Below are 22,939 nucleotides of genomic sequence, written 5' to 3'. Positions count from 1 at the left end.
AATAGGCAAGTATAGGATTTTTTTTTAATGACTTTTACCGTAAAGAGGTTCTATCACATTTGACTCTTCACCCTCAAGTCTAAATACAACAAATATTTTCAATGTTATGCTCAACTTTTACCAAAATTGTTTTCAAAATGTTTAATGGGGGTAAGTTCACCCTCGGGAGATTTGTTCCATAAATGCCTACTACTGCCAATCCCTTCCATAAAATTATACATTGTTGGAAAGATAATCTAATGTAACTTGTAATAAAACAGCAGTGATGGACAAAGTGAAACATAAAGCCTAGTAGTCACAATGTCTCACCATGTTAGTACCATTAGCCTCAGTTACGGCCTTACAATGCCTTCCCATGGAGTGAACCAAGACTTTTAGTTCAGGTGTTAGAAGCAATGATACAATCTGGTTTCGCATTATCTTAATTGTGTTTTATATATCGGTTGCTTCTGATTAACGGGTTTCTTTAATTGGCTCCGTAGATTTTCGATGGCGTTGATCAGGCCATTTCCGGTACTCTACTAGTGTAATCTGATTTGAACCCGCTCTCTGCACACAGCAGCACCATGAGATATAAGGGCTTCATTATCTTGGAGGAGATCACCTACAGAAGGCCTCAGTTTGGGCTCAATCATTGTAAGTTTATTTCGGCCTTCAGTGTGACCCGTTATCTGTACAACTCCATTGGAAACCAAACGGAAATCTTTTAGGGGAGAGAGGGGAAAAAAAAAAAGTATCTGTGAAAGCTGTTTAAAACTTAGTATCTCTCCCCTTTATGGAGGCCTTTCCAGTAACCCCCGTCCCATGATCCTCCTGCGTGTTACATGCCAGGACCTCGCCCATCTGTTTGCTTCCATTAGCGTTGCCATCTATATAAATATGTCTAGAACCTCAGGGCTGAACACGTTACTCTTCATGTTCTTCAGCTGCCATTTCTGCTTTTAACCTTTTATAGTCCGTATGAAAAAAGATGATAAAGATGCAGGCGCCTGCGCTGCAGATCCCCGCCATTACTAAAGTGGGAACTGTTGAGGAAAAGAAAAGGGACCATTAATAAGCAAGTAAATGTGTGACGGAAATACAATATGACGGTACAAGAGCTGAAGCGGCGTACCCATTCTGGTATTACTGATTAGACACAACATTCGCTAAGGTCACACACTGTGCGGGGTCCAGAATCCAATGCCGGTAGTTTAGCACGAAGCAGTACACAGCCTTTGGGAAATGCCTTCCTTGTACCTCCATCCCTTAACCCCTTCAGTGGTAGGTTTATTATTACCGCGTCATGCGTCACAGGGCAGGTTTTTTTAAATGAGTCAACAATGCAATTAAATCTCACAAGTATTTGAAAGTACTGCACTACTTTGACAGTTGGTATTATGGCAGGGAAATCTCTGGGGCTTGCTGCACTGAGTATGTAGTAAAAACACCGGAGGATTTCAGATGACAGCTCAGTGCTCTGCACATTTCAGCACTAGAGCTGTCCACAGAAATCTTCTAGGGTTTAACTGCATGGTCAGTGCAGCAAGCTCTGGAGATTTTTTGGGCATGCCACTGAAGGGGTTGTTCCACAAAAGAAAGTTGTCATGCATGCGCAGAACCACTCCATTGCACAAGACCACTGCTCCGTTGATTTAGTGATCTTTGGGACCTCCATTCTCATGATCAGTGGGAATTTTAAGTCATACCCCCCTACCCATCAGAAAGTTATTTCTTACCCTGTGGATAGAAGATAAAAGGGTTGTCCCACAAAATAGTTAATACTGCAAGAGTTTAGAGCCTTAAAGGGGTTGTCCAGGGAGGCAAAATCCTTACCCAGACCTGTGGAGTCAGAACCTCCGCTTCTGACCCTGTTCCAACAGTGGTATAGACACACTCTGTTATTAGGATGAGCAGAACCAGCTGCGGTGACCTGAACAAACAGTCCCTTCCCCATCTCTGCATCAGCTGTGACAGACAATGGGGTTGGCTTAGTTACTAAGATGAGTGGAACAGCCAGCCCCTGTGATGACGGGACCCAGTTTGTAACCAGGCTGAACAAGGTGGTACCAAAACAGCATGTCCAGGTAAAGATTTCACCTTCCCAGACAGCCCCTTCAATGGCTAAACTATTATCTACATGTACTGATTAATACCATAAAAATGCTACGCCTGTTTAAAGTGATTTTTAATTTCTTCACGACAGGATGTTGCTTTATTCTTTTTTCTTTAGACTATTTACACGTATAACATTTGTAGTTGGGTTTTAAGTATGAAAAGACTAAAAACAATGATAGATTAAAAAAAAAATATATCTAAGTTCAGGGGGGCTTAAAGTGACCCTCCAGTTCAAGTAAAAAAAAAAACCTGTCTTGTGACAAATAGAGTAGACTAGTAATATTTGCTGCTTTCCTTTCTGCCGGTTCTACCATGGATCTGCTGGTTCCTCGGACCCCTCTTAGGTCTTCCAAGATGGCTGGCGCACATTTAGCACTGCCCAATGCACACAGTATTGGTAGAACATTAGACTACATCTGCCCTCTGACTCAATCAGGATGGAGTGTCTGACTGCCGATGTGCATTGGGTAGTGAGTCAGGCAGAGTGGCCATCTTGCAAAATCATAAAGGGAGCGGGCACAACCGCAGCAGAAATGCAAGAAAAAGAAGAAAGCGCAGGTGATATTACTCCCCCTCCAGTCCTGGGCACACAATTTGTCCCATGTTTCTCCACTCCAGTCCTCAATACCCTCAACAGGTCATGAATAGAGATGAGCAAGTATACTCGCTAAGGCACATCCTCGATCAAGTAGTGCCTTAGCTGAGTATCTCCCCGCTCGTCTGTAAAGATTCGGGGGGCGGCGCTGGTGACACGTGAGTTGCGGGGGGAGAGAGAGATCTCCCCTCTGTTCCTCCCCGCCCCCCAAATCTTTAGAGACGAGCGGGGAGATACTCGGCTAAGGCACTGCTCGCTCATCTCTATACATGAATGAAGATATCCTACAGAGGGAACACTTGTGACAATCACATCCCCTCCACAATTGTAAATAAATCCCGAAAACCCGCCTTGTTGGGGTAACCGAGGACTGAGGTTCAGAAACACTGACAAAGGGCCCTTAAAGTCAGATTCATATTTGAGCCCGCTGGCATCTGATACATACAACAGGATTTAGTGGCGTTGTGACAAGAATAGGGCTTTGGCCACAGCGGGAACAATTGTGATATTTTTTTTCGTCTGATTTAATACAATTCACAGAATGACAAATGTCTGATGGGTATCGGTCTGACCCCCGGGGCCCCCACCGATCATGAAAAAACGGGTGGCCCCTGTTTGAATGCAGTAGTGGCAGTCAGGCATGCAGCCCTCAGCCGTCTCTCTCTGTCCAGAGGTTGAATGAAGCAGCAGTGTGCAGAACCAACTGCTACTCCGTTCAAACCAAGGACCCTCGTTCCTGTAATTGGCGGGAGTCTCAGTGGTCGGTCCCCCACCCTCTGGTTGCTTATTTGCCTTCCATGCTGGCCGTCTGACCATTTGACCATTCCTGACAGCTGGGCTTGTGACCTGTGGCTTCATGATCCTTCATGCAGTGATGAGGAATACAGCCCAACTGCTGCCTCAAAAACACGTATGGGATGTCCTTAAAGGGGTTTCCCCACTCCCTAAAATTGCCTCGGAACCCCTCTGTCCTTCCTGGTTGCTGCTGACCAGGACATGTGACTGCTGCCGCCAATCACCGGCCATAGCAGTGACCTTTAGCCAGTGATTGGCTGCAGCAGTCACATGTCCTGGTCAGTAGCAACCAGGAAGGACAGAGAGGTTCTGAGGCAATTTTAGGTAGTGGTGAAACCCCAGCCAGCTGTTCATAACAGAATGTCTGTGCAGAATGCAGAAGTTCAGTAATCTCTTGGATTGCGCATGCGCAGCCACTTAGAACCCGGGGTCTGTGCATAGAACATAGCAGGTGCACAAGGGGAACCAGTAGTCTGGCTATGGCCGTGCCCTGGTAAGCAGCCCCTCCATTTGACACACCGCAGGGCAAGAGCGATATAAAACAGAAGTAACTTTGACCCATAAGATATATTGGTACGGGTTTTCTCTTCTCATTTGCCACACATTGATATACTTAATACTGAGCACATATAAAGTGACTGACCCCTTTAAGTGGCATGGGGGGGGTGGGGTGTAAGGGGGGGTTGAATATGTTCCAGTGCTTTGGAAACATTCCCTTTTAGGCAGAGTCTGAGTAATATGTATCAGTGAAGATATAATATGCACTATAGTCTATGTGCGTAAATAAACCACATACTTGACCAGTCGTATATTTCAATCTGATCCATTCCACACGAGGACAAATGGGAAACGGCGTAAGGTTTCGTAAGTGACTGGAAGCCCACCATGAATATTAATCCCTGGACCTGACTGGAGATAAAGTAGACACGTAGATGTTAAGGCAGAGCTCTTCCTCAGGCCGGCTTCTCACCAGCATCTTGTACTACGGCAGTGATTATGAAGAGTTAGGCCTCATGTCCACGGGGAAAATCAGATCCGCTGCAGATTCTACATGTAGAATCTGCAGCGGGTCCCTCCTGCCCCGCGGGCATGAGCGCTGAAAATAGAAATTTAAAAGCATTTACCTTTCCGTAGCGGGCGGCGAAGGTCAGCTGTTCCTCACGGCCGGATCTTCATTTTCGGCCGGCGGATGAATTCCTGACGCCGGCGGCACGTCGCCGGCACGTCGTCGACGTGCCGCGCGCATGCGCCGGGCACATCCGCCGAGCCGAAGCAAGGGAGATGCGGCCGTGAGGAAGAGCAGAGCTTCGCGGTCCGCTGCGGGTGAGTAAATGCTTTTAATTCCTATTTTAGGTCTCCCGCGGATCCGGACGGCTTCCATAGGCTTCAATAGAAGCCCGCGGGAGCCGTCCCCGCGGGAGACCCGCATGAAAATGGAGCATGGTCCAGATTTTTTCATGCTCCATTTTTTTTAAAATGCCTTTTATTGACGATCCGCGGGTATTTATCTACCCGCGGGTGGTCAATGCATCCCTATGGGGTGCGGATCCGCGCGCGGGAGATCCGCTGCGGATTTTAAATCACATTTTGCCCGTGGACATGAGCCCTTAGAGATAGCATTGTAACCGTGCGCCATTTGTATCATTCCGGCTTCATCCGTTTTTGCCTCCATATTCGCTGTTACTGGTATTATATTCTACTGCCTAAATGCAGATCCATATTTGCCCAAAAGAAAAGAATACCGATAAATGGAATTATGGAGCCAAAAACAGAGAAAAGTGCATGTTGCATATTCATAGCAGTCATAGAAAATACGGCCACATGAAGATACATAGATTTAACCCCCAACAGGCACGGTAAAATTGTCAAAGCCCTCCCAAAAATTGTCTTTTTTTTATTGGTTTTGAATTTGTATCCCATGTTAAGGCTAAAATGAGTTTGTCACTAAAAGGTGCCAAATAATATATTAACGACCCTGTAAATAGTTTCCCCTTTTGTGTTTCGGTTGCCCTAGCTTTATTTCCCATCCGTGTGGCTGCGGGGCGTCTTGTATTCTGCGGGTCAAGTTCTAGTTTTTATAGGAACCAGTTTCATAAAATGTATTCAATAACTTTATTGGGCTGGTTGGAATGGAAGAGAAGATGGTAACAGCCCCTTCATAAAGGCAACTTCCCACCCTATATGGAAGTCTGTACATGGGAGGCTATGACCGGGACGGCTCGGATCTGTCTGTTACTTGCAGCCTTTTGCCATATTTGTAAAAAAAGAATCTAAATAATAACAAAAATACATATTTGGTATCGCTGCGTCTGTCCGATCTATCAAAGTTACACATTCTTTACCCTGCATGATGAACGTCGTCATAAAGAAAAAAACGCCAGAAATGTGCTTTTTGGTCACCCTGTCTCCAAGAAAAAATGCAATAAAAAAAAAAAAAAGTGATCAAAAAGTGGTATGTATTCCAAAATGGTACCGACACAAACTACAGAACGTGTCGTAAAATAAGCCCCCGCACAACTACACCATGCTGCCACATACACAGTGCATGAAATGCGCGTACAATAAAGGTTGCAAGATATTGTATCTTTGCGTGTATTACACACGCATACATGTCAAGATGCATGGAGAAATGCGGTGTCTGTCTTTATCTTCTCTTATTATATTGCCCAGCAGTCTAGGGTTTCAGGAAAAGGAAAGACCTCCAACTTCCCGATGTCGTAGACACATGAATTTTGCCGCAAGCATAGACTATCTCCAAAATAGCAAAACTAATTGGGTCTCAACTCGATTATTCAATTCTAGCGCAAAAGAATTAGCATCCAAATTTTATGTACGAAATCTAATTTTCTCACTTTCCGGTGTCATAGAAACGTGAAATTTGGCACGGCATTGATTATGTCATAAATAGGAAAAGCTAAAGGGTCCCAACTCCATTATTCAATTCTAAGCGCCAAAGAATTAGCGTCCAAATTTTGCGTACAGAATTTAATTCTCCAACTTCCCGATGTCATAAAAACATTAAATTTGGCAAAAGCATTGATTATGTCATAAATAGGAAAAGCTAATGGGTCCCAACTGCATTATTCAATTCTATGCGCAAAAGAATTAGCGTCCAAATTTTACGTACGGAATCTAATTTTCTTACTTGAAATTTAGCACGGGCATTGGTTATTATGTCATAAATAGGAAAAGTTAATGGGTCTTAACTCGATTATTCAATTCTAAGCGCAAAAGAATTAGCGTCCAAATTTTACGTACATAATCTAAATCTCTCACTTCCCAATGTCATAGAAACATGACATTTGCCATAAGCATTGAATATGTCATAAATAGGAAAAGTTAATGGGTCCCAACTCAATTAATTCTAAGCGCAAAAGAATTAGCGTCCAAATTTTACGTACGGAATCTAATTCTCCCACTTCCTGATGTCATTTTATATGAAGGAAATGTCGCATGGTTACCTCCACGTGGTGTTTCCTGGGTAACGCAGAGAACTATGCAAAATGGTGAACATATGTTTTTCCTCAGTATCTCTAAAGTAACCACGACTTCATAAGATTTTCCATGTGAACACCAGATAAACACCCGTACCAAATTAAAGGGGTTGTCCCGCGGCAGCAAGTGGGTCTATACACTTCTGTATGGCCATATTAATGCACTTTGTAATGTACATTGTGCATTAATTCTGAGCCATACAGAAGTTATAAAAAGTTTTTCACTTACCTGTTCCGTTGCTAGCGTCCTCGTTTCCATGGAGCCGACTAATTTTTGCCGTCTAATGGCCAAATTAGCCGCGCTTGCGCAGTCCCGGTCTTCTTTTTTCAATGGGGCTGCTCGTGCTGGATGCCGGCTCCATGTAGCTCTGCCCCGTCACGTGCCGATTCCAGCCAATCAGGAGGCTGGAATCGGCAATGGACCGCACAGAAGCCCTGCGGTCCACCGAGTGAGAAGATCCCCGCGGCCATCTTCATCAGGTAAGTAAGAAGTCACCGGAGCGCGGGGATTCAGGTAAGCGCTCTCCGGTGTTCTTTTTTAACCCCTGCATCGCGGTTGTCTCGCGGTGAAAAAAAAAAACAAAAACCGTTTCGGCGCGGGACTAGCCCTTTAAGTCGGGCGAAGCCGGGTATATCAGCTAGTTTTTATATAAAGCTATAGTCTTTAAGGGAATACCTCCTATATAGCGAATGTAAAGCCGAGGGAGATACATTTAAAGCTTGTTTTCGGCTCTTAAGCGATATTCATATATTTACTTTTTGTAAAGTAAGATATTTGCCCCAAAAGGAATCCTTTGATGTTTTCATGGATAATGCCATGCATAACACTACCTTGGTGCGGGGAAACTGAAATGGATCTGTTGGAACAAATACCCCAATTTTTAAATAAATTAGACTCACATTTTCCGAAACAAAAAAACAACTCAATATTTAGGAGTAAACTAAGGAGGAAAAAAAGCAAAAACAAAAAACCACCACCTTTGGAATTCAGAACTCCAAAAAGTTGAAACTTTGCTCTGGACATGAAGGCCCAAGACACCCCTGCTCTTGAAAGGGTCAATGAAAGCCTATGGTTCTACCTGGATGCCACATTTGGTGACAAGTGACGTGTGAAGCCAGCCTTATAATTATAGATGATGACACCTAACCGTTCTACTTACCCCGATATAAAAGCCAAGCCTGTGGAGCTTCCTTCACCGACCGGGTAAGAACATTCCACCGCCAGTTCCATAGCAATCGGATAGATTGCAAAGCCAAACAATCCCAGCAAAGAGCAGATGACCACCAGCAGGGGCGCCACATGCTTCACATTAGATGCCTAAATGGCAAACAAAGGTCATTTACAAAACCAGAAACCTAAGAAAGTCAGGCCGGGCTACATGCAGACTCCTTGTAGTGAGACTTCCCAACGTTAAAGGTGAAGTGTCCTCATAAGATGACCTATGGTGAACCCCTAACACCAATTTAGAGACCATAAAACTTCCACATCCCTTACCAGTGGACTAAGTAAGTATTTACTCTTTTCTTCCTGTTCTGGTAGTGTTTTAAGTACACATTAATCACACCGTGTCTGTGCCTTTTTCATATGTATTTATGCCTCTTTGGATCCATTCCATTAAGCCTGAAGAAGCACCCTAAGTAGGTTGGAAAGCTGGCTGTAACATCATGCATTTTTGGAATAAACAGAAAATCAGAAGCGGCGCTCCAATGGTGTATAACGAAGTTGCAATCAGGAACAGTTATAAAATGAAATAAAACTCACCGCAACTGAACCGGTCCTAATGAAAGGAAACCGGTCAGTTCATGGGTCCACTGGGGTGTTTCAAATCAATTGGAATGAAGTACATTGATGGTCCAAAGACATCCCCTAGGGGAGAGCAGCAGCGAGCGACTCCGAAACAGTGTTGTCAAGGAGGAGAGAAATGTAAAATTTAAAAGCAGAAAAACTCACTTAATGCGCTCCATCCAGCTGTGTCAACAGAATGAAAAAAGTCTTACTTGGTGTGGGGTGCCTTGGACTCCTGGCACCCCAATATCCAAAGAAGCAGGGAAACTCCAACGGTGCAGGGGTATATTTCATAAAACGATTTATTATATACATACAAGGGTAAGTGGATAAGTATCGCAACGCGTTTCGGCTTTTTGTAAGCCTTTTTCAAGCATAAGGGACACATGTCCAATGGTTCCTATTTATAGCTAACATACTCTAAGGGGAAGGGGAAGGGGAGGAGTTTCAGTCTAAGCAATCTGTCATCCCTAAACAATGTATAATTTCTAATTAGTAATATCCCACTCTCATTATTAATGATATATTCATATAGTTGTTTATACATTATATAAAGGAACTATATATATTTTGAACAGTTCCCTTGCAAAGACACTAAGTTATCACCACATGATCGGAACTCATGACGGAGGGGGGAGGGGGGGGGGGGGGGAGGGGGGAAGGAAGGGAAAGAAGGGAGAAACTAAAGAGAGGGGGGGAAAGGGGGAGGTTATATAGTATTGTACCGTATTGGGAAACAGACCCCCAAGTCAATCCGGCTAGCAATCAGCGTCCTGGACGCCCAAAGAGGGCGGATCTCCGCTGGTTTCCTCCATGGGATCTTTCGTCATGGATCCCGGGAGGTCACGTGATGGTACGCTGGACGTGGTGACGTTGAGTGTCGGGATCCTCCGGCCTGCGTTCAGCATCCTTGGACGCGCAGAAGAGGCGGGTCTCCGCTACTTTCCTCCATGGGATCTTTCGTCATGGATCCCGGGAGGTCACATGATGGTACGCTGAACGTGATGACGTTCAGTACCAGGATCTTCCCGTGGCTTAGTCACATGGGATTCCATTGTGCATAGTGACATCAGACGTTTTTAGACGCTGGGTCACATGATCGCACTAACGGAGTGCCGTAGATAGAATTAGTCATATGATTACATATGGAAGCCTTTTTGGACCAAGTATATACAAGGGAAATGTATCATCAGGGAAACTAAATAAACATTACATATTATTATATATAAATAAAGGAAAAAAATGAAAATATTATGGACGGAAGGGGAGGATAAAACTAAATATATATACACACACACACTCATAAAAACATAACTATATGATTGAAAAAGAGGGGGGGGGGGAAATGAAAAATAAGATGGATTAGAAAGGAAATATAAAAGGATAAAAGGGGGAAAAAAATGTGGAGGGAGGGGAGTAGTGGGGGTACAGATTTAAATACATTTATATCATATAAAAACCACTTATCTAAATATAATAAATGTTAATTAATAAAATAATAATGGACCTCAGTTTAAAATTTCAGTTTAAATATTCCTAGAATTATTAATAAAATTTCTCAAGTGTTTCGTTTAGTCCAAAGGGATGTAATGTATTAAATTTAAAAATATAAAACATTTCTTTCCTTACTAACTTTGAGTGATTCCCTAATGTAATTTGTTCCAAAGGTGTAATGGATATTCCCGACGGGTCAGCACTATGATGAACTGAAAAATGTTTAGAGACACTATGTGATGCAAATTGTCTTTTTATGTTATAGCGGTGTTGGTTAAGTCTACACCGTAATGTGTTTGACGTTCGCCCTATGTAACGTAAAGAGCAAGGACATTCAATAAGATAAATTACGTTTTTGGTGTTACACGTTAAAAACTGTTTAATATGATGAGGTGGATTTGTTGAACCTAAATCAACTGTTTTTCTCTTGTTGCAAATATTGTCACAACATTTGCAACCATTTTTTCCGCATTTATATGATCCTGTTATTTGTAATATTGTGTTTTTCTTAAAGTTGGACTTGCAATTGATTGACCGGGGACAGGACGGAGCTAGGATATTCCCAAAGGTTTTATTCTTACGGTACGTAAGATTCGGTTTTAGTGGGAAAACCGAATCTTACGTACCGTAAGAATAAAACCTTTGGGAATATCCTAGCTCCGTCCTGTCCCCGGTCAATCAATTGCAAGTCCAACTTTAAGAAAAACACAATATTACAAATAACAGGATCATATAAATGCGGAAAAAATGGTTGCAAATGTTGTGACAATATTTGCAACAAGAGAAAAACAGTTGATTTAGGTTCAACAAATCCACCTCATCATATTAAACAGTTTTTAACGTGTAACACCAAAAACGTAATTTATCTTATTGAATGTCCTTGCTCTTTACGTTACATAGGGCGAACGTCAAACACATTACGGTGTAGACTTAACCAACACCGCTATAACATAAAAAGACAATTTGCATCACATAGTGTCTCTAAACATTTTTCAGTTCATCATAGTGCTGACCCGTCGGGAATATCCATTACACCTTTGGAACAAATTACATTAGGGAATCACTCAAAGTTAGTAAGGAAAGAAATGTTTTATATTTTTAAATTTAATACATTACATCCCTTTGGACTAAACGAAACACTTGAGAAATTTTATTAATAATTCTAGGAATATTTAAACTGAAATTTTAAACTGAGGTCCATTATTATTTTATTAATTAACATTTATTATATTTAGATAAGTGGTTTTTATATGATATAAATGTATTTAAATCTGTACCCCCACTACTCCCCTCCCTCCACATTTTTTTCCCCCTTTTATCCTTTTATATTTCCTTTCTAATCCATCTTATTTTTCATTTCCCCCCCCCCCTCTTTTTCAATCATATAGTTATGTTTTTATGAGTGTGTGTGTGTATATATATTTAGTTTTATCCTCCCCTTCCGTCCATAATATTTTCATTTTTTTCCTTTATTTATATATAATAATATGTAATGTTTATTTAGTTTCCCTGATGATACATTTCCCTTGTATATACTTGGTCCAAAAAGGCTTCCATATGTAATCATATGACTAATTCTATCTACGGCACTCCGTTAGTGCGATCATGTGACCCAGCGTCTAAAAACGTCTGATGTCACTATGCACAATGGAATCCCATGTGACTAAGCCACGGGAAGATCCTGGTACTGAACGTCATCACGTTCAGCGTACCATCATGTGACCTCCCGGGATCCATGACGAAAGATCCCATGGAGGAAAGTAGCGGAGACCCGCCTCTTCTGCGCGTCCAAGGATGCTGAACGCAGGCCGGAGGATCCCGACACTCAACGTCACCACGTCCAGCGTACCATCACGTGACCTCCCGGGATCCATGACGAAAGATCCCATGGAGGAAACCAGCGGAGATCCGCCCTCTTTGGGCGTCCAGGACGCTGATTGCTAGCCGGATTGACTTGGGGGTCTGTTTCCCAATACGGTACAATACTATATAACCTCCCCCTTTCCCCCCCTCTCTTTAGTTTCTCCCTTCTTTCCCTTCCTTCCCCCCTCCCCCCCCCCCCCCCTCCCCCCTCCGTCATGAGTTCCGATCATGTGGTGATAACTTAGTGTCTTTGCAAGGGAACTGTTCAAAATATATATAGTTCCTTTATATAATGTATAAACAACTATATGAATATATCATTAATAATGAGAGTGGGATATTACTAATTAGAAATTATACATTGTTTAGGGATGACAGATTGCTTAGACTGAAACTCCTCCCCTTCCCCTTCCCCTTAGAGTATGTTAGCTATAAATAGGAACCATTGGACATGTGTCCCTTATGCTTGAAAAAGGCTTACAAAAAGCCGAAACGCGTTGCGATACTTATCCACTTACCCTTGTATGTATATAATAAATCGTTTTATGAAATATACCCCTGCACCGTTGGAGTTTCCCTGCTTCTTTGGATATTGGGGTGCCAGGAGTCCAAGGCACCCCACACCAAGTAAGACTTTTTTCATTCTGTTGACACAGCTGGATGGAGCGCATTAAGTGAGTTTTTCTGCTTTTAAATTTTACATCATGCATTTTTGTTAGCCATCAAAAAGGTATGATATCAACAAGATTACTTGGTTTCATATCTACAATGAGAACCCCTCTCACTCTGGAGCACGGGGGACAACTACGTATTACATGGACAGACCATTGATTGCAAACTAAATCTGGCGTACACATCAGATAAAGGCTGGCTAAGTTATAGGGCTTGAAGGTGAGTAAAGTGGGAGGGATCTGGGGAGCTGCTTCTTATATAATTACACAAAACGATTATAGTTCAAATTCCCGTGGGAGCGCAGAGATTTGAACGATAGTCGTCCCGTGTACAACATGCAGGATGGCCGCTCAGGGACCTTTGATTTGAAATATATCCTTATGAGTGGAGGTCACATGACAAAACCAAGCACAAAAAGTTTACCACTTCAATCCCACAAGGTGGTAAATCTTTATACTGCTGCGGGCACAGGAACCCCGCCAGAGACCTCGCTGGTACACCCCGTTTTCGGAGTTGTTTCGGAGTTGTAGAGTTTTCTCTAAGCACATTATTGCTTACTCACCACAGCAAAGGCAATCACCGATAAGGCCGTCAGGGCAAAACAGATCTTCACAACTTCTGTAAACTTCTTTGTCCGGTCAACATACAGCCCACATAGTAAGGCACCAACAGACCCAAACACAATGAAAAGGGCTCCGCATAAACCTGAAATAAACTAAAACAATAAAAAAAAACAACATTAACCTCTCAGTCATTTATTTATGGTGAAAAAGAAAAAATTACAGAGAGAAATGAACGTAAGAACCATCTTCAGTACGTAACTGAGCCAACACTCCCCCTGCCAAGGATACATCACATCACCCTAGCCAGGGTGGGCGAGATACGTCCTTACTACTAAAGGCTCTGTCTCAGGCTAGATTGCAGTTAGAGCTGTGAACTCAGAGGGCAGCAGAATAAATTGATCGTCCAAAGGAACGATGATCGTAAAAAAAAGAAAAAAATTTGCTGGATCGTTCATATTTGAATGACAGCCATTCAGCGTAACCACGGGCAACAACTTAACGATAGTTCGCTTATCGTTCATCGTTCATTTTATGAGGTATGAAAATAATCATCAGCTCGTTTGATTTAAAAAGCGATCGTTCCGTCCTTCCCGGTTGCTGCTACTGAAAGATCTGTTTAAAAAAATGTAACAAATTTATCTTTGTTGTTGTTTAAACCGATGGAGCAAACTGCGAGAGTCTGCTCATCGCTCAGTAAATACCAAAATCGGTATTTACTCACCTGCTCCAGATCTTCCCTTCGCCGCGGCTTCATCTTCTCTCAGTCGCAGCCGGATCTTTTTTCTTCGGGCTGGCGCATGCACGGGGCACGTAACAGACGTGCCCTGCGCATCCGCCGAGCCGAAGAAAGAAGATCCGGCCACAACGGAGAGAAGATCTGGAGCGGGTGAGAGGTGAGTTAATTCTTATTTTTATGCCTCATGTCCGCGGGGCAGGAGGGACCCACTACAGGTTCTCCATGGAGAATCCGTACCGGGCCTGATTTTCCCCGTGGACATGAGGCCTAAGGCCTCATGTCCACTAGCTAGATGGAATTGCGGATTCCGCAGCGGAATTCTGCCGCGGATTTTGCCCATAGGGAATCATTGGCCATCCGTGGTCCATTAAATTGATTTTTGCACCCGCGGATGGCATTTTAAAAGAATTGCGCTTTTCACACGCGGGAGAAAAAAACGCGGCATGCTCCATTCTGCCGAGGATTCCGCGCGGATCGGCAACATTGCCATCACATTGATAGCAATGTGTGCAGATATCTGCATGCAAAAAAAAAATACCATTTAAAGCAAATCCACGGCAGATTCTGCACGGATTGTATTTTTCAAGTGGACATGAGGCCTTACAGCTCGACATGGAAAATCACTGATCTTACGGCCTTTAATATAAAAAACAAACAAACAAAAAACAAAAAACAAAAAAAAAAAAAAAAAACACACGCACCTTTTTGCCATATCTATTAGACAAAATGACCCAAATAAACCCCCAAAGACATTTGTTATTGCTGATTCCATAAGAGACTGATCTATCAAAGAAGTGCATGATTCACCATGTTAAAAAAACACGGCAAAATTGGGCTTTTTTGATCACCCCATCTCCAAGAACAAATGAAATAAAAAGTGATCACAGAGTCACATGTACTCCACCATGATATCAATAGAAGCTACAGGACGTCCCACAAAAAATGAGCCCCTAACAGAATGATAACAAAAAGTTATGGTGGCAGAAAATTGTATTTTTTTTTGCCAATTTTTTTTTTTTTTGCTGTACTACTTTTAAAAAAAGAACATAAAATTTAGTATCGTAGTGATCATACTGAACCATGGAATAAAGTTATCAGGTCATTTTTGCTGAAGTGTATACAAGTAGAAACAAGACCCCACAAAGATGGCAGACTTACATTTTTTTTTTTAATTATTTCATTCACTGCATTTAGAAAGTCTTTCAGCACATTAACCCCTTAAGGCCCAGGCTGTTTTGTACCTTTAGGCCTCATGTCCACGGGCAAAGGAAGAATTAAAATCCGCAGTGGATTTTAACTCTTCTCCTGCCCGCGGATCCGCATCCCATAGGGATGCATTGACCACCCGCGGGTAGATAAATACCCGCGGATGGTCAATAAAAGTGATTTTAAAAAAAATGGAGCATGAAAAAATCTGGACCATGCTCCATTTTCGTGCGGGTCTCCCGCGGGCTTCTATTGAAGCCTATGGAAGCCGTCCGGATCCGCGGGAGACAAAAATCGGAATTTACTCACCCGCTCCGGTTCTTCTCTTTGCCGCGGCACCATCTTCTCTCCGTCGCGGCCGGATCTTTTTTCTTCGGGCCGGCGCATGCGCGGGGCACGTCACCGACGTCATCCTGCGCATCCGCCGGGCCGAAGAAAGAAGATCCGGCCGCGCCGCACAGAAGATGACGCCGCAGCGAAGGAAGGATCCGGAGCGGGCGGGCGGTAAGTTTATTCTGATTTATTCTTATTTTCAGCGCTCATGTCCGCGGGGCAGGAGGGACCCGCTGTGGATTCTACATGGAGAATCCGTAGCGGGCCTGATTTTCCCCGTGGACATGAGGCCTAAGGACCAGACACTTTTTAGGGATTTTACTGCAGTATTTTTTTTCCTTTAGCTACCAAAATTATTTTTACTGCATTTTTTCCCAGTGACACATAGGGAGATTTTTTAAATATCTTTTTCACTGACTTTTTTCCTTTTTTTAGTTTTATTGGGGGTAAAAAGCTACAAAAAAAAAAAAAAATTAACATTTCTAGTTATTTTTTTTAAATTAGTATATTTACACTAAATTAAAGTATGGGACGGGTTCCTCCTATTGGTTTCAGAAGTTTTGATATATAGTTACTAACAGCTGATAACCTGTTCCTGCCTCTGATTGATTGCAGAGGGCAGGAGGCTTAAAGCGCCGCCGTCATTTTACTATTGGCAGTGCTCTAAGCCCAGGACCAGGTGCTGTAAATTTACAGTGCCTGGTCTTTAATGGGTTAAAATAGTGCCATTAAAAATACAGACAGCTATGTTGTGGGGAGGAGAAATGGTAAATGGAAAAAAATAAATAAAGACAGACTGCATCCTTAAGGGGTTAATAAGAAGAGTATCTTAGTAAAATAACAGTGACATTCTGTATTGATGACGGGGATTACACATTAACCCCTTACACTCTCTCCAGAACCAGAAACCTCCAAAGTGACAAATATTTAATAAATCAGCGACATTGTAAGGGGTGAGGTCTTCTGAAGTCTTCTTAGTATTTCTGTCTGACCCATTAAGAGGTCCCATGTACCAATATAAATACCGACTGCTATACTTACATCCGAGTAGCCATTGAAGCATAATATCTGTTCCAGAAACGTGGAGAAGGCGGTGAAGATCCCGAGGCCGCAGCCGAAGCAGATCATTAATATGATGTAAGCCTTATTCTTCATGAGCTGCAAGCGATGAGGAGACAATTGTTAGCAGCACCTACTCCTAGAACACCTCTAGGTGCCGGCACGCAGGACTTGGCTGCAGGTTTGGGCACCGATTTCACTCATTACAGCAATGTCCACGCCGGATGAACACGTTGCGGTCTTCAGATCCGCAGCGACCATAGCCCCCCCCCCCCCCCCCCCCCCGCAGATTCCTCATGTACATTGTACTGTACTTTGTGGTGGAATGTTGGAGCGCATTCCAAAGTGGAAGTTCTGCACGTTTTCTGCTGTGAACTTACATGGGTTGTCCAAGAAATAGACAAAAAAGAGAGTTAAAAAAAATATATATATATATCAATCACTCTTTAGTATTCTAGCTACTGCTGCTCATTTTGGCTGGGGTACAACCATTGGGGAACGAAAATGGCTGCTAAACACAGAGCCCATCCTCTATGATGGATTGCATCAGGGCAGAGAGCCGAGCACCTATATAAGCTCTCTTGCTCCTCTGCCGTTAGTATGGCTGTCACTGCTGAGATAACCGGGAGCCAGAGGAACGGAGCTTTTAAATGCCCAGCCTGTGAACACCAGGGCTGCTGCTGCGCCTCACACCAAGTTAGCAGACACATTCCTCATAGCAGCCTGCACCCACAGCGCTCTCTGCCTTCACAGGGTTCCTCCCTCCTCACATGGGAGGTAAGCTCCGTTCCTCCAGCTCACAGGCACAGCTGTTCTCACAGCAGTGATAACAGATGCTAGTATCTTTTGCCCACAGTCGGAGGGGTTACTAGTGCCGGAAACCATTACCGGCAGGCAGATGAGAGCACAGATGGCTGTTCAGCTCTCATCCCTGATGCTAGTCACCCCAGCAGGATGGGCTTTGTGTTTGGTAACGATTTTCATTCCCCAATGATTGTCCTCTAGACAAAATGAGCCGTTGGAAATAACCAAAGTTATTCAGGTGTCTCGTTACACCGGTGTATACACTGTGGTTATGCATTATTTACTTTTTTTTCTGTTTCTCAGACACCCCCTTTAAGGCTCATGTCCACGGGCGGGTTTGAACTCCGGGATCTGCGTGGGGCACCCACATGGATGATCCAGAGTTCGAGCTGCCCATAGACAATCATTGGCACCTGCAGCTTTGCCGCGGATCCCGCAGGGACTGCTTACATTGATGTCAATAGAAGCCGTCCAATCTGCGGCACACCCGAAACAGTCACTCCGAGTGTGCTGCGGGTCCTGCAGAAAAGCAGGAGATTAAAAAAAAATCTCCACTGCACATGTGCAGGAAAGGGGTCCGCCCACATGCACAGAGAAGACGATGGACGACCCGCACGCATCCAGACTGGTAAAATAATGTCTGCATGCCGTGGGCAGGGTGGGATCCCGCAGTGGGGCTTCCGTCCACAGAAGCCGCCCCGCCCGTGGACGCGAGGCCTTAAATCGAACAAGTTCATATAATGTGCACCAATGTCACCTTTACGGTTCTCTGCAAGTCATTATAAGGCATGAAAAAATGCACTTCAGCCAGAAGGACCCTTCACAAAAGGCTTAAGAAGGTTTAAGTTGTATATATAAGTCTCAGCATATCTGATGCTCAGACTCTGCAACACTAGTGCTTAGATGGGCTCTCTATGGGTTTAAGTACCTGAAAGATCGAATCCAGATGTTCTACAACTTTGAATATCTTGAGTAAACCCATTCAGTGAAGCAGAACATTCAGATGCCAAGCACCTCTGATAGCTCCTTGTACCTGGTCTGCTCTTCCTGCCCACCATGACTCTGCAGAGAAACCGGACGGCCAGAGGTGGTTCTCGCATGGACCGTTGGGCCGGTTCCTCTCGCTGAGCTGTATTCACGACCCAAACCCTCACAGCTCCTTTTCCCTAAGGCATCACCTTAGCAGATAGAGCGGCACGCATCGACAGAGCTTACCTGTTTTAAGCCGGCAAAGAAGGGCTCAGAGGTAGAATTAACGGCGCTGAGTGAAGGCGGTGTCAGAGGGGCTCTCTCATTAACCCCTGCAGTGGCTAATATACAGACCAGCACAGCAGGAACGCCATAGACACCATGCTACAAATCACAAACATACACAGAGGTTACTTGTAGTTGGAGATTCCTTGTGTTCACATTCGACCGTCCAGATGAAACTTCCGTTACATTTTTTTTCCAATCGGCTTCACTAACAAATCTACAGGTTTATCGGTTATGTAAAAGCACCAAGTACTGCAGCCTGCGCTCAGAGGCAAAGTGCGACACTACATAATGTGCGTTAACACGGAAGCCAACATACAGGAGATGAAGGTCTCAGCAAATGCTTCTAAAAGCCTTAACCCTTCCCAATCCACTGTTTGACGTCTGAAGACATTATGATTTAAGGCTGTACTGCTCCGATGTTAGAAGACGTCCGTCGGGGTTCTCACTGTATACTGCCAGCCTCTCTGCTGTCGGAGCCTATCCAATATGACACCTCATGCAGTACTGGCTCTAGCCAGCAGATAGCGCCGTTGTATAACGGCAGAAAAAGAGTAAGCCCCCTAGGAAAACCAGGATACAAATTGGATTGGAAAGGATTAAGCAACTTGAATGAACTTGCGCTTATGTGTTACGGCCCATTTACACGGGATGATTACCGTTCAAGCTCCTGTGTGCCAATTTAAACAATAGTCGTCCTGCAGAAATGCATGCATTGTTCGGATTGGGTGAGGGTGGAAGGGATGGGGCCATTGGCCAATTTTAGAACAACCAAAAGTGCAAATTTCTTTATTTACCCTAGATAACATTGTGCTGACAAATCCCCGGTGACAGGGTGGGGGGCTCTCCCCTCCTAATTTACTGTCCCCTGGCAGTTGTGATGTGAAAGTTCATCTCTAGTAACAGACACTAAAACAGATAACAAGAAGTGGGGGTGGATGCTGACTCATGCTACCAGTAGAAGTAAAGAGAGGGGGGGGGGGGCTGCAAGAGGGCAGCAGAAGCAGAGCGACTCACACAGATGCTGTTGTAGCTACTAGTAAGTGATTTACTGTCTCACAGCTACTGAGATCCTGTGTATAGTAGACATAGCAGCAGTCCTCACTCACCAGCTCAGGGAAGACTGGGAATTGCAGATAGAGCCTGCAGAGGGGAAAATTGGTGAAAATGCAGGATACACGTCACATAATGGCCAAAACTAGTGTTATTTTTAACTTACACATATGACCACTTATTCTGAAAAGTCACCTGAAAGTATGGATAGTCTTTCAACCTTAAGGGACTCTAAATGCATAATATAAAGTAGGAGAGATTACATTTAAAGGGACTCTGTCACCATCATTTTACACCATAAGGTAGGGCCTGTCACACTCATGGCAGCGATATTTCTGCGCAGTGATTTTAGAGAAACTTGAAACTAATTAGTAGCAGCCAGAGACAGAACTAGTCCTGCATGAGCTGCAGCCTGGCCACACCCATCCGTCCCTACAGCCAATGATTGTCAGTGCTCTATACTCAGTAATAAGCAGAGAACTGTCATTCATTGGCTGGAGGGCGGAGTGGGTGTCAGATAGTCTGCAGCTCATGAATATCTAGGACTACTTTAAAGTAGTCCTCTATGCATCTGCTGCTACTGATAAAATGCAAGTTTCTCCAAAACTCCTGCACAGATCCCCACAACAGACATATCACTGTAATCAGTGTGCCTGTCTCTACGTCATGCTGCCCTCAGAGAGGGGCGGCTAAACGATGGTGACCAAGTTTCTATAACAAGAGAAATAGCCTAATTATAGCTGTTATAATATCTAAAGAGTCATCAGATAGCCACCAGTTCGTATTTGAGGGGTATAGACGCTTTATTAGCCGATAAAGAGATGCCAAGGTCCAGATTACGTAAAAAGTGGGCATACAATTGTCTGGAGCCACTGTGGGTTCTTTAAAATAGATCTTATCCATTAATTTAGGAGTATTGAGGCCGGCTACTGAAAATCATGTCGCATGTTTTAGAGGATTGCCTTTGTTAAGAACTGAAGACTGGTACGATGCCAGCTGAAAAGGTGGTAAAAAGTTAATGCCCAAGGATTGCGACAGCTTGTGAACCATCTTGGAGAAGTTAGCACATAACTGGGATGAAGGGTGTTAGAGAGGAGTCAAAAAAAAAAAAAAGAAGGATAACCAGGACATTTCAGCAGAAGCGAGGTGTGAATCTATCCTTACAGAGCGATTCAGAAGGCGCAAAATGTATACGTTTTACTTACTAATATTGGGATGTACTCGGCTCGCGAGGCGATTACCGGAGACATTATGTTTGCTAGTAATATGCCAAATGGGTTCGCTAAATAAAGTAAAACAAAATTGTAAAGACCAATAAAGCTTCGTGTGAAATAAAAGAGGAGAAGAAAAAACGGAGGATGACAAAGTATATATGTAAATAACACTGACGGGAATGACGCTACTCACACATGGATGCAATCATATTAGCGGTGGCGCGCTGATGCTCCGGGAACCAGACGGCAGCAAGCTTAGCAGGAACAAAAAGCACGAGCGGCTGAGCCAGCGCGCAGATACTCTGCCCCACAAACAGGTAGACCAGGGTACTCCTCCCGCTGTTCAGGATCTGCACGGCACTGAGAGAACGCACGATACTGCCGGCCATGTTCAGCCAGGAGCTGAGAACGATCTGCAAGGAAGGACATATGCAGTTATCAGTTCAGTATTACACGATACATTAGAAATGCTTAATCAGCTAGTAAGTGTTGTCATGTTACCCTTGTACACTGGACTAATAAATATTAGCAAATTGTAGCACCAGGGTTTCTGGTGGCACAATGCGTCTCACAGCTCTGCTACATGCACGGCACATGCACAGCTCTGCTACATGCACAACAAATGCACAGCTCTGCTACATGCACAACACATGCATTGTTCATCTCATACAACAGGGATCAGAAGCAGCACAGCCCTGGAGACGATGGACCTGTGATGATGCCACCGTCATGCTCCGCCCCTGATCACATGATGGTTACGCTAATCCGGAGTGAATGACTTACATGCTCTGCCCCTGATCACGGCGGTGAGGTCATCAAAAAGGTCCTTCATCGTCAGTGAGGGAGTTACATGCTCAACCCCTTATATGACGATGATGTCATCACAGGTCTTGCATCCTTATGCAGATTACAGACGGACTACAAACCCCCTGCGGCTTCAGTTGCTATGAAATATTAACAAACACCTAGCCAGACAGCAGCCATGTGCGTACAGGACCTGTAATGCTGTCACCATCATGTCATCAGGGGCGCAGCATGAAACTTCCTCACGGGGGCAATAGGACCTTTGATGACATCACAGTCATGTGATCAGGGGCGGGGCATGCAAGTCACTCACAAACTCACGCACAAACTGGTCGTCATTAGTAGTTTGAATTTAGGATCAATATATATCAGTTATTCTATCACTGATGACTTCCTGCAGAAATCCAGTGACGATTAGGCCGTTGGAGATGATGAAATGTATAAACCTATTTTTAGTTTTTTTTGTCCTTTCCAACTGACAATTAATAGTGAAGTGGCCGGAAGGGTTTAGGTTACAAGGTTTATGCTCTCAGTGAAGAACATAGTGGTTCATAGTCAGAGTCTGGAAGTCTGTATATAGCGGGTCTGGCTCTCCATCAGCAGCACAGTAAGCGGGTACCATGCTGGATACAAAGCAGTAAACTGAGGACTGGACATTCAGCATATAAAGTATACAAAAAAAAAAAAAAAATTTAAATGTATCCACCGGCCTCCATTCAGCTGCTAGAAGCTAAAAGTGTGATAGACATGATGATTGGTTGGTGTAAAATGTCTATCGATTTGCACTAGACGTATTATGTGTGTTTTGTGACTTCAGCCTAATGTGGAACTCTGCTGCATAAGGAAAGAGTTAAATCACAGTGTTATGTTATTGCTTATGTGTTCATCTTGAGTGTTTTCCCAGTCCTCCCCATCCCCCACACAGGATCTTCTTCAACAAAGAGATATCTACTTTCACTTTCAGTTTTGAGCACGTTTGTGAGACAAAGACTTGCTTATACATTGGACTTGAGAGAAGGTGGGCAGGAAGGAGGGGGGATTCTATATGATCCGACAAATGAGAATCATATATGTTACTGATGTAACCTGTTAAACGCCCATAAAGGGCAGGTGTTAT

At 43.8% G+C, this 22,939-nt stretch overlaps 1 protein-coding gene across 2 annotated transcripts in view; it reads right to left on the bottom strand.

The window, feature by feature from the left end:
• The window catches only part of SLC49A3 (solute carrier family 49 member 3), a 58,773-nt gene continuing 35,834 nt past the window's right edge, over window positions 1-22,939 (bottom strand). The window contains exons 4-11 of one of the 2 annotated variants that reach the window (XM_066604479.1): window positions 21,212-21,431; window positions 21,010-21,086; window positions 18,713-18,850; window positions 16,676-16,792; window positions 13,359-13,511; window positions 8,142-8,299; window positions 4,284-4,396; window positions 1-1,025 (exon numbers count right to left, since the gene is read on the bottom strand). In XM_066604479.1, coding sequence (XP_066460576.1) covers window positions 907-1,025; window positions 4,284-4,396; window positions 8,142-8,299; window positions 13,359-13,511; window positions 16,676-16,792; window positions 18,713-18,850; window positions 21,010-21,086; window positions 21,212-21,431 — 1,095 coding nt within the window. In that variant the 3' untranslated portion in view covers window positions 1-906. The remainder of the gene's footprint in view (window positions 1,026-4,283; window positions 4,397-8,141; window positions 8,300-13,358; window positions 13,512-16,675; window positions 16,793-18,712; window positions 18,851-21,009; window positions 21,087-21,211; window positions 21,432-22,939) is intronic. The other variant, XM_066604480.1, reaches the window with a different exon arrangement.

The sequence above is a fragment of the Eleutherodactylus coqui genome, chromosome 5 (genome assembly GCF_035609145.1).
Source record: "Eleutherodactylus coqui strain aEleCoq1 chromosome 5, aEleCoq1.hap1, whole genome shotgun sequence".
Lineage (NCBI taxonomy): Eukaryota > Metazoa > Chordata > Amphibia > Anura > Eleutherodactylidae > Eleutherodactylus > Eleutherodactylus coqui.
This window is presented reverse-complemented; position numbering and strand designations above follow the sequence as displayed.